We start from the raw sequence: 12,516 nt of genomic DNA, 5'->3' as shown, positions 1-12,516 counted from the left end.
TAATTGAAAATAAAATACAAACACCTTCAACGATACAGAACTTAGATCAGATAGAGACATAGAACAAATAGGCACTGTGGTAGGCCAAATCCTTCTTTCATCTTCAAAACAGTTTAATCAAGTTAGTCACAGTCAACCTTCCCTCATCAAATCAATCCTGTCAGTCTGCAGCTCATCCGTCTTTTTAAAATAGGGGTTCCCAACCTGGGGTTCACTGATCCTTTGCTTAATGGTATTGATCTATGGCATAAGAGAAATTGGGAATCCCTGTTTTAAAAGAAAGCTTAAAGTGTCCATTGGTACCGATTCCAATAATTGGTCCATCACTGAAGTTAAACTAACTGATACAATGATAGTTTATCTCTTCCTCCATTTGTAAACAAGGGCACAAAAATTTTGCTGTCATTCAATCCATTGGATCCAATAATATAGCTTTACTTTTGCTCCCAGGGACCTTCAAAAAAAAAATGTGAGTGGAACCCTAATTTTACTACTTTGTTTTTTTGTAAAAGGCTGTGCAATATATTTCATTTGTACTCGAGTGATATTCTACTTTCAAAACGCTAAACCCATTAATATTACCTTTCTTACTATGTCTATCCCATTCATCACTTCATACACCTTCTAAAACTACATTATTACTTATCTCTTCTGTACAGACACTTATCCACATTTTCTGACTCCTCATGTATATTATCTATTGGAAACTCTTAACTCTAAAACATATTTGGATTTCTTCTTATTTCCATTTTTTTCTTGCCGTCGCCTTCTCCAGGCTTAATTACCCTTGTATTTTCATTTGAGGCTTCATATATTTAATTTGGTTTTCCGCTGTAGCCTGTGTTTTTGCACTTTTTAAAAAAACTTTAACTCGTATTGCACTATATTATGATCTTTCTAATGTATCAGTACTTCACACAGTTGATTTATTTAGCCAATGTTATCATTTCCCCAATACTGAATACCCATCTTTTAAAAACATCTGTAATTGTCAGTCTTGCTCTATGTTAAGCTGTTTCAGTAACATCTAAAATATCCTATGTGTCTGTCAGTGTCTTCATCTATCATGTTTATTAATGCCATTGCTTTGAAGTTAACTATGGATTTGTAAAAATAAAACTCCGGGAAACCTGTTGGTGAAACACTGAATGCTCACCTTCACGGCTCGTTCATAATCTCCTTTGAGGTTGTTGCTCTCACACTTCAACTTTTCTACATCCAAGATAGGTAACCGAACACCATCCTCCAGGCATTTTGCAACTTTCTCTTGAAGGCTTAAGGGAAGAGAACAGCATTGCATGAAATCATATTGACCAACTTCACGTTAACAACAAGTATGAAGGGGAGTTGGTACAGAAATATAATTATTACAGATGTTCACATTTGTGCACAGTAAAAAGTCTACTGGTGATTCCTCTACAACAGCAAATAATCAGCAAAAGCATGGGATCATTTGAGATGGCCTGTATCAATATAACATAATGTTATTTAGCCAGGGTAACAGCTTTCCTCAGAACAATCCAAGGGCTATAAAGAGTCACAATTAATAACAATTGATTTCAATCTTTGGAACCATATTGACAGTGAAGTTGCTGCTAAGGGCAGTATTCACAGCATGAGAAGGCATTGGCTTGCTTTGGTTGGAAGACTGACACACAAACTATGGCAAATAACACTCAGCTCACAATTGTAAGCTTCTAGGTGCGCCCTCAGTACTAGCAGTTGCCAGCATCTATGGGCTTTCAGACTGGAATTTAATCAGACATGCATTAGCACTGGTGTACCAATACTCTGATAAGCCTTGCATCAAACTAGCATGAGCTCTGCTGCTATGCACAACATCCAATAGAACTCAGCAATCCATTTGTATCTCCTGACCTTTCCATCAATAGATTGCATCTGCTATCAGCACTCTCAGAGCAGTGACAAAAGCCTGTGCATCCGGACTACAAGAATGGGAGGGCTCTCCAGAATGGAAAAAGGAGGAAACCTCAGACAGACACTGGGAAACAGGCTTACACCTTGACAATCCATGAATTTGAGTGTTGGTGATGGGGCAGGAATAAGGACTGGCAGGGAAGAAGGCAAATCAATCCAAACAAAACAAATCAGACTAATGATGTTGGCATTTCTTTCAAGAATGTCTGAACACAGGTGACCAGAAATCAATTTAAAAATCAGAATCTGAATTGTTTCTAAAAATTGACAAATTACAGGACAGCACCAATAACTTAAAAGGTGAAACAAAAATTGCTGTAAAAAAGCCACACACACAAAAAATGCTGGTGAACGCAGCAGGCCAGGCAGCATCTACAGGAAGCGGTACAGTCGACGTTTCAGGCCGAGATGCTGCCTGGCCTGCTGCGTTCACCAGCACTTTTTGTGTGTGTTGCTTGAATTCCCAGCATCTGCCGATTTCCTCGTGTTTGTGTTGTTGTAAACAAGCTAGTTCTCTAATAGAAATAAAAAATATAAAAGAAAAACAGCATTTGATACCCAGTCTGCATCAATAGTTCTGAAAAAATATACTGATTTCATAAACTGCTGCAAATTAGTTTTTAGTTGTGCCATGAAAGCTTTGAAATAGAGCTTTCACATCCAGCAGGATATTAAGGTTCTTATTTGATCTGATCAAGATGACGTTGGAGGTCTTGTCTGTGTGTGTGAGTGGGTGGGAGGGAGAGAGGAAACAGACTTATTTTGCTGTTTGTATTTTCTTTTGTTGTTCTGCTGAATATTGTGGGTATGTTATGTTAGGGTCAGAAAGTGTGCCGCCCGTCCCCCCCCCCCCCACCCCAGCACATCCTTAGGTTGTGCTGATTGTTAATGCAAACAAAGCATTTCACTGTTTTTGATCTATGTGACAGATGAATCTTAACCTGACTGATAAACTGACAATATATTAGCATGAAAGTATTTTTGTTCATAGAAACAGATGATAGAATAATTCTTAACAAAGGGCACTGACAGAATTTTGTTGCTGCTGCAAGATTTTCAGTCTATATTATTCTATTCGGGACATGCCTCTCAACCCCATTCTCCTGCCTCCTCCCCGTACTCTGTGACACACTGGCTAATCAAGAATCCATCAACCTCTGCTTTAAATATACCCAATGACTTGTTCTCCACAGCTGTCCGTGAGTATGAATTCCTCCGATTCACCACTCTCTGGCTAAACAAATCCCTTCTCATTTTTGTTCTGATGCTGTGCCCTCTGGTCAAAGCTCACCCATTACAGCAAACATCCTCTCCAAGTCCACCCTGTCTAGACCTTTCAACATTCGACAGGTTTCAATTCTTCAGGTTTCCCTTCATTCTTCTAAACTCTAGCGAGTACAGGCCCAGAGCCATCAAACATACAATAACTCTTTCATTCCAGGAATGATTCTTGTGAACCTCTTCTGCCTCTTCTCCAATGCCAGCACATCTTTTCTTAGATAAGGAACCAAAAACTGCTTTACAATACAGTGCAGGCCATCCAATGCCTCAGCATCATATCCTTGTTCTTAAATTTTAGTCCTCTCAAAATAAGTTCATACTGCAATTAGAGAGGAAGAAATACAAGTCACGTATCAGTATCGTAAAGGAATAAAGGGAACTACAGGGGCATGAGAGAGGAGTTTGCCCAGGTGGATTGGAGGAAAATTCTGGTGGAGATGATGATAGAACAGAGGTGGCTGAAGTTTCTGGGAATAGTTCACGAGGCACAGGATAGATATGTCCCACAGTAGAAGTTGTTCTCAAATGGCAGGGCTAGGCAATCGTAGGCATTCAACAAATTCCCTCTCTTGTGATCCAACACCAACCTGATCTTCCCAATCCCCCTGCATATTGAAGTCTATTACAATTGTGTCATTACCCTTATTACATGCCCTTTCCAGCTCCCTTTGCAATTTCAGCCCCACATCTTGGTTACTACTTGGAGGCCTATATATGATTCCCATAATGGCTTTATTGCCCTTGCATCTATCCTGCACCTTTGAGATCAGTTGAGTCTGCTCTGCCATTCAATCACAACTGATTTATTATCCCTCTCATTCCTATTCTTCTGCCTTCTCCCTGCAACTTGATGCTTTAACTATACACAAACTTTGATTTTGTAGTTCTTTCCTAAGCTTTTCAGAACTTTCAGATATTTGCATAAATGGAGACAATACAAATACTAGAAATTCACAATAGGCAGCTCAAGAGAAATATTGAATGGCTTCTGCGGAAGATTACCTTATTCAATAATGCCAAGTTTTCCAGTATTATCCTGTGGAATACTGACAAAATGATCGCAGAATAGTAAGTGGAACATGGCCCATTTCAGGCCACAGACCTATTTCTGAATGACACCACCCCCCCCCAGGGGTCACCAGAACAATATAAGCAAGAGACAGCCAGCAGACTACATTACCCATGGACTGTGGAGACCAGCTCCATCTCCTTCTGCTTTTGATTTTCCAGAATGTTGTCTTTTTCCTTGCAGTGCGCACGAGCTTCTCCAAGTTTGGCCTCTAAATCCTGTACTGTGCTCTGCAGCACTTCAATTTGCATCTCTGAGTCCTTCAGCTGTAAAACACAATATTTAATTCATAATGTCACAAGTGAAAACACAGGTATCGTACCTGAACAAATACCCCCTTAGTCAGCCCATGGATGACAATGCCCAAACATTAGTTCATTCAGCACAGAGTCAAAAATTAAACAAAACAGCATATTTAACTTAAGTGCAAATAAAGGCTGCATTTTATTGGATTCTGATAAAGGTAAAAGATGTAGAACTAATATACGTATCAACAGCATTTATAGAACAAAATTCCTTGGACATGTTTTTCATGGTTATAGACTGTGCTGTCCATTCACTATATGTCAAGATGTACTATCAAACAGTACGCCAGATAGTGAGTGAATTGACAGGAGTTGAGAAAATTTTTTGAGCATCTTTTCTGTGAGTGGATCTCTGTCAAATACAGAGCCCTACATAATTGCCTACTAAAAGTCTAGAGACTATGTATGGACCAGTGTTCAGTACGGGAGTGTACTCCACTGAGTTACCTTGCAATTCAGTGCATTCTGCCATTTTTATACCGTAGCCAGAGGCAATTGGACAAAGAGGAGATAAGTCTAAAGTGTATCATAAAGCCTATATATAAATAATTGCCCATTGTACACAGGCTGTGAAACACCTTTGACAAATGCAACCTGAAACCTAAAAGAAGCACATTTTCCTCCTGCAGACTTTAAATTTGAGCAATTATTCAAGCTCAATCATCTAACACAAGATTTAAAACAAACTACTAGTGTCTTCAAGAGCCTGACCCTCAACTCTGTTACAGCAAAGGCCAAACCTCATGTGCTTTTAAGACAAGTCTGGGAAACAGAAGCATGTATTAGTTCAGCATCTCATCATCTCTTTTTACAATTATACTTTATAAATCAACACACAATGGCAACACCAAGAAAAGTGCTAAGCAGCGGAGTAATGACAGTCTGGAAACCTGGAGAATTGCCAGTTCCTCTCTTGTAAGTGTAATAGGACATAATTCATCACATCACTCATTATACCTATTACCACAAGACAATAAGAGATAGGAGCAGAGTTAAGCCATTCAGACCATCAAATCTGTTCCACCATTTCATCATGGCTGATCCATTTTCCCTCTCAAACCCATTACCTGCTCTCCCCATAACCTTTCAAGCCCTGAATATCTTCCCAATTACTGTGGTCACACTAACTGCCTATAATTTCCTTTCTTTGGCCTCTCTCCCTTCTTGGAGTGGAATGACATTTACAATTTTCCATTCCTGAGGAACAATGCCAGAAATAATTGATTCTTAAAAGATCATTACTAATGCCTTCACAATCTCTTCAGCCACCTCTTTCAGAACCCTGGTGTGCATACCATCTTGTTCGGGTGACTTACCTTCAGACCCTTTCCCTTTGGCAGCCTCTTCCTTCCCTTTCTCCTATGGTCCACTCTCCTCCTCTATCAGACTCCTGCCTTCAACCAATTTTATCATGTGCCTCCAAATTCCCTGAGAGCTCATCCTTAACAATCAACCACAACATCTTCCCAACCACAGCTCAGGTTAACTGACCTTTAATTTCCTTTCTTCTGCCTCTCTCCCTTCTTGAAGAGTGAAGCGACATTTGCAATTTTTCAGTCCTCCAGAACAAAGCCAGAATCTAGTGATTCCTGAAGGATCATTATTGAAGCCTCCACAAACTCTTCAGCTACCTCTTTCAAAACTCTGGGGTGTAGTCCACCTGGTCCAGGTGACTTGCCCACCTTCAGACTTTTCAGTTTCCCAAGCACCTTCTCCCTAGTAATAGCAACTGCACTCACTTCTGCTCCCTGACACTCTGGAACTTCCAGCATACCACTTGTCTTCCACAATTCAAGATTCAAAAAACTTTATTGTCATTCTAACCGTACATCAGCTCTGCAGGGCAGAATGAGACAGCGTTTCCCAGGAGCAGTGCAATCATAAATAATAAATAATAAACATAACAATAAATAGTAAAACACAACAGCTACATGTCAGTTAAAATCAAGTTACAAGTGTCCAGTGCAAGTTAAAAGTGTCCAAAGCAGAGTCAGAAAGAGCAGCTATTTAGCAGTCTGACTGCCTGTGGGAGGAAGCTGTTTAGTAGCCTTGTGGTTTTAGTTTTGATGCTCCTGTAACATTTGCCTGATGGCAGAACAAACAAAGACTGAAGCAAAATACTTATTTAATTCGTTCGCCATTTCCTTGCCCCCATTACTACCTGCTCAGTATCATTTTCCAGCAGCCCAATATATATTCTTGCCTCTTTTCCTCTCTATATATCTGAAAACAAATTATGGTATCCACTTTGATATTATTGGCTAGCTTACCTCCATATTTCAACTCTTCCCTCCTTAGTTTTCTTTCTAGTTGCCTTCTGTTAGTTTTTAAAAGCTGCCCAATTCTCTAACTTCCCACTAATCTTTGCTCTACTATATGCCCTCTTATTTAATGTTGTTTTTGACTACACTTGTCAGCCACATGTGTGTTATCCGGTCTTTAGAACATGTCTTCTTTGGGATGTCTCTACTCTGTGCCTTCCGAATCTCTCAGAAACTACAGCTGTTTTGCTGTCATCCCTGCTATAGTCCACTTCCAATCAGCTTTGGCAAGCTCCTCTCTCATGCCTCTATAATTCACTTTACCCCACTGCATTAATGATACATCTGACTTGAGCTTTTTCCTCTCCAACTGCAGGCTGAAGACTATTATATTAAGATCACTGTCTCTTAAGGGTTCCTTTACTTAAGCTCCCCAATCGAATCTGGGTCATTACAGGACACCCAATTCAGAATAGCCTTTCCCCTCATAGGCCCAATCACAAGTTGCTCTAAAAAACCATCTCATAGAAAAGAATTCTACAAATTCTCTCTCGGGATCGAAAATCAGCACCAACCTGATTTTCCCAATCCATCTCCATATTGATATCCCCATGATTATTGTAACATTGCCCTTTTGACATACTTTTTCTGTCTCCCATTGTAATATGTAGCCTACATCCTGGCTACTGTTTGGTGGCCTGTATATAACTTCCATCAAGGTTTTTTTTTACCCTTGCATTTTCTTAACTCTACCCACAAGAATTCTACATTTCCAATCCTATGTCACCTCTTTCTAAGGATTTGATTTCTTTTTTTTAAGCCAACTGCACCACCCCACTCCCTCTGCCTAACTGTCTGTCCGTTCTATACCATGTATATCCCCAGATGTTGAGCTCCCAACTATGAACTTCTTTCAGTCATGAGTCAGTGATGCCCACAACATTATACCTGCTCATTTCTAACTGGACTGCAAGATCATCTACCTTATTCCATGTACTATGTGTAACCAAATATAACACCTTCAGTTCAATATTCATCACCCTATTTTGCACCCATGTTATACTTGAACGTATCCCACTGACTGCAATTTTGCCCCATCATACGCCTGTCATTCCTCTCAAACTCACTGCACAGTGCATTTAGTTGTATGCTAACTGAACCATCCTCAGCCCCATCTCTCCGGTTCCCATCCCCCTGCCAAGTTAGTTTAAACCCTCCCCAACAGCTCTAGCAAACCCTTTGTCCCCCTTGGGTTCAGGTGTAACCAATCCCTTTTATAGAGGTCAGACCTTGCCCAGAAGTGATCCCAATGATCCAGAAATCTGAAGCCCTGCCCCTTGCACCAGTTTCTCAGCCACACGTTTATCTGCCAAATCCTCCTATTCCTACCCTCACTGGTGCATGGCACAGGCAGCAATCCAAAGATTACTGCTCTGGAGGTCCTGATTTTCAGCTTTCTACCTAGCTCCTTAAGTTCTCTCTTCAGGACCTATTCCCTTTCTCTACCTTTGTCATTGGTGCCAGTATGTACCAGGACTTCTGGCTGCTTATCCTGCCCTTTTAGAATGCCGGGGACCCAATCTGAAATGTCCCTCCTCCCGGCACCCAAGAGCTGGTGGTAGATCTGAGGAGGGCTAAGGCACCGGTGACCCGTTTCCATCCAGGGGGTCAGTGTGGACATAGTGGAGGATTACAAATACCTGGGGATACGAATTGACAATAAACTGGACTGGTCAAAGAACACTGAGGCTGTCTACAAGAAGGGTCAGAGCCGTCTCTATTTCCTGAGGAGACTGAGGTCCTTTAACATGTGCCAGACGATGCTGAGGATGTTCTACGAGTCTGTGGTAGCCAGTGCTATCATGTTTGCTGTTGTGTGCTGGGGCAGCAGGCTGAGGGTAGCAGACATCAGCAGAATCAACAAACTCATTTGTAAGGCCAGTGATGTTGTGGGGATGGAACTGGACTCTCTGACAGTAGTGTCTGAAAAAAGGATGCTGAACAAGTTGCATGCCATCTTGGACAATGTCTCCCATCCACTACATAATGTACTGGTTGGGCACAGGAGTACATTCAGCCAGAGACTCATTCCACCGAGATGCAACACAGAGCGTCATAGGAAGTCATTCCTGCCTGTGGCCATCAAACTTTACAACTCCTCCCTTGGAGGGTCAGACACCCTGAGCCAATAGGCTGGTCCTGGACTTATTTCCTGGCATAATTTACATTTTACAATTTAATTAAAACTGTAACGAAAACCAGTTTCCCTCGGGATCAATAAAGTATGACTATGACTACTATAACACACTGTCCAGTGACTCTTTCACATCCACAGAATCTCATGTCTACTATGGAATCCCCTATCACTACTGCAATCCTCACCTCTCCCTCCTTTCTGAACCTCAGGACCAGACTCAATGCCAGAGACCCAGTCGCTGCAGCTCCTCCTGGTCAGTCATCCCACCATAACGGTATCCAAAGCGGTATGGTCATTACTGAGGAACTGGCCACAGTGATACTCTGCACTGGCTGCCCATTTTCTTTCTCCCTCCTGACAGTCACCCAAATACCTGCCTCCTGCAGCTTAGGTTTGACTACCTCCTTGTAGGGAATTTGTTGCCACATGCAGCTGTGGAGGCTAGGTCGCTGGGTGTATTTAAAGCAGAGATTGATAGGTTCTCAATTGGACATGACATCAATGGTTACAGGGAAAAAGTTGGGAATTAGGGTTGAGGAGGGGGAGAAGAAGGATCAGCCATGATTGAATGGTGGCCAGATGGCCTAATTCTGCTTCTATGTCTTATGGTCTATGTAGCTCCTATCTATCACCTCAATTTCCCATATGAAAGAACTACATTTTCACTGTGGGGCAAGGCATGAAAATAGTATCTCTTACAGTGGGTTATTTCTGTGCTTATCACCCAATTTTGTACAACTCAACTGTGAATGAAAGCTGGAGGAACTCAAAAAGTCAGGTTGCATCTATATTTTGAGCTGAAAACCTTCAACAGGACTGGAAAGAATGGGCCCCTTTTTTCTTTCCAGATGAAGGGTCTTGGCTCAAAACATTGACCACTTATTCCCCACCATAGATACTGCCTGACTTGCTGAGTTCCTCCAGCATTGTTGTGTGTTGCTCAAGGTATGCAGCATCTGCAGAATCTCTCACGATTTTGAATGGAAGCTCTTAATTTGCCAGGAGCCTATGGTTGGTCCCACCTGTTGGCTTTGTTTCTGATAATCATCCAGAGTGGGCAAGTCTGCCAGGTACCGCTCCAAAGTTTCAACCCGTTGTTGTTTCTCTCTGTTTTGTTCTGCCTCCTTCTGACACTTCCTCTTCAGGTTGTTGATGTGTTTGTCCCGGCCTCGGACCTACAACAACAAAGCAGAACAGTGAGTGTTCTAAACAGCCTTGAATTATATGTACAGTATATAAGAAAATGGAGGCTGCTTACTTTCCCTCAATCCTAAAAACATAGGGACAACTTAAACTTCTCTGCCACCCCATCTAATTGAGCAAATTAGAGAAAAAGGGGCAAATGTGATCTACGGCAGCACCTTACATGCCAAGTCATGGACAAACGTGCACATAGCAAACACAATAGGACTATAAAGGAGACAGTTACATCAACTGTCACAGGTTCTGTTCTTTTTGACTTTTTTTTTTAAAACAATGGATTATTTTGTATTCTGGTTAATTGGGCATCACCTAATTGAGACAGACACTTATTTGGGACAACTCTTAAAGAACACAAATAAATTGAGAAAATGAGTCCTGACGAAGGGTTCCGGCCCGAAATGTCGACATCGTTTCCACGGATGCTGCCTGACCTGCTGTGTTCCTCCAGCGTGTTGTGAGTGTTGCTTTGACCCCAGCATCTGCAGAGTATTTTATGTATAAATTGAAAAAATATCTGGGATTCAGTTTGTTTATTTGGAACACTATGTCACTTAACTGGGACAGGAGACTGTTGCCGAACAGTTTCTAACTAACATCAGTCGCACACACATTATGGCCGTTAGACACTACACGGTGCTTTGAACGAACAGTTTATAAATAGCATCACTTGCGTGTGTTTGTGTTAAAAAACGCAGTGAATTTGGTCACTGATAGTTATACTTTATTGTCGCCAAACAATTGGTACTAGAACGTACAATCATCACAGCAATATTTGATTCTGCACTTCACACTTCCTGGATTACAAATATTAAATATTAAAGATATTAAAAATAGTTAAAATTAGCAAATATTAAAAATTTAAATTATATATCATAAATACAACAATAGAAAAACGGGAAGTAAGGTAGTGCAAAAAAACCGAGAGGCAGGTCCGGATATTTGGAGGGTACGGCCCAGATCTGGGTCAGGATCCATTCAGCAGTCTTATCACAGTTGGAAAGAAGCTGTTCCCAAATCTGGCTGTATGAATCTTCAAGCTCCAGAACCTTCTCCCGGAGGGAAGAGGGACAAAAAGTCTGTTGGCTGGGTGGGTCGTGTCCTTGATTATCCTGGCAGCACTGCTCCGAACAGCGTGCGGTGTAAAGTGAGTCTACAGACAGAAGATTGGTTTGTGTGATGTGCTGCGCCATGTTCACAATCTTCTGCAGCTTCTTTCGGTCTTGGACAGGACAACTTCCATACCAGGTTGTGATGCACCCTAGAAGAATTCTTTCCACGGTGCATCTATAAAAACTAGTGAGGGTTTTAGGGGACAGGCCAAATTTCTTTAGTTTTCTCAGGAAGTAAAGGTGCCGGTGGGCCTTCTTGGCAGTGGACTCTACTTGGTGGGACCAAGTCAGGTCATTTGTGATACTGACCCCGATAACTTAAAGCTTTTGACCTGTTCCACTTGCACACCACCGATGTAAATTGGGTTGTGCGGTCCGCTACTCCTTCTGAAGTCAACAACCAATTCCTTCGTCTTGCTGATGTTGAGGGATAGGTTATTGTCTTCGCACCATGCCACCAGGTTCTTAATTTCCTCTCTGTTCTCAAATTCATCATTACCCGAGATATGGCCTACAATTGTTGTGTCATCAGCAAACATATATTGAGTTCGATGGAAACTTGGCTACACAATCATGGGTATACAGTGAGTACAGCAGGGGGCTGAGTACACAGCCTTGTGGGGCACCGGTACTCAGAGTGATTGTAAAGGAGAGCTTGTCCCCTATTTTTACAGGCTGGGTCCTGTCTGTGAGAAAGTTGAAGATCCAGCTGCAGATCTGAGTGCTAAGGCCCAGGTTCCGGAGCTTAGGAATCAGTTTATTTGGAATGATGGTATTAAAGGCAGAGCTGTAGTCAATGAAAAGGAGTCTTACGTATGCATCTTTATTCTCCAGGTGTTCTAAGGAGGAATGTAGGGCCAGAGAGATGGCATCTGCCGTTGACCTGTTGCTCCGGTAGGCAAATTGCAAAGCGTCGAGGTTGACCGGTAGGCTGTGGTTGATGTGTGCCATAACCAATCTCTCAAAGTACTTCATAGCAATCAATTTCAGAGCCACAGGTCGATAGTCATTCAGGTATGCCACCCTGCTCTTCTTCGGCACTGGGATTATCGTTGCCTTCTTAAAACATGAAGGGATATTAGACTGAAGCAAGGAGCAGTTGAAGATGTCAGCAAACACTCCAGCTAGCTCGCTTACACAGGCCCGGAGAACC

General features: G+C 41.8%; 1 protein-coding gene across 3 annotated transcripts in view; it reads right to left on the bottom strand.

The window, feature by feature from the left end:
• The window catches only part of cep85 (centrosomal protein 85), a 100,040-nt gene that overhangs the window by 28,505 nt on the left and 59,019 nt on the right, over window positions 1-12,516 (bottom strand). For all 3 annotated transcript variants that reach the window (XM_063033734.1, XM_063033736.1, XM_063033735.1), the window contains 3 exons: window positions 10,074-10,226; window positions 4,400-4,554; window positions 1,157-1,274 (listed from right to left, as the gene is read on the bottom strand). In XM_063033734.1, the coding sequence (XP_062889804.1) occupies window positions 1,157-1,274; window positions 4,400-4,554; window positions 10,074-10,226 (426 nt within the window). The remainder of the gene's footprint in view (window positions 1-1,156; window positions 1,275-4,399; window positions 4,555-10,073; window positions 10,227-12,516) is intronic.

Source organism: Mobula hypostoma, chromosome 26 (assembly GCF_963921235.1).
Source record: "Mobula hypostoma chromosome 26, sMobHyp1.1, whole genome shotgun sequence".
In the NCBI taxonomy this organism is placed as follows: Eukaryota; Metazoa; Chordata; class Chondrichthyes; order Myliobatiformes; family Myliobatidae; genus Mobula; species Mobula hypostoma.
This window is presented reverse-complemented; position numbering and strand designations above follow the sequence as displayed.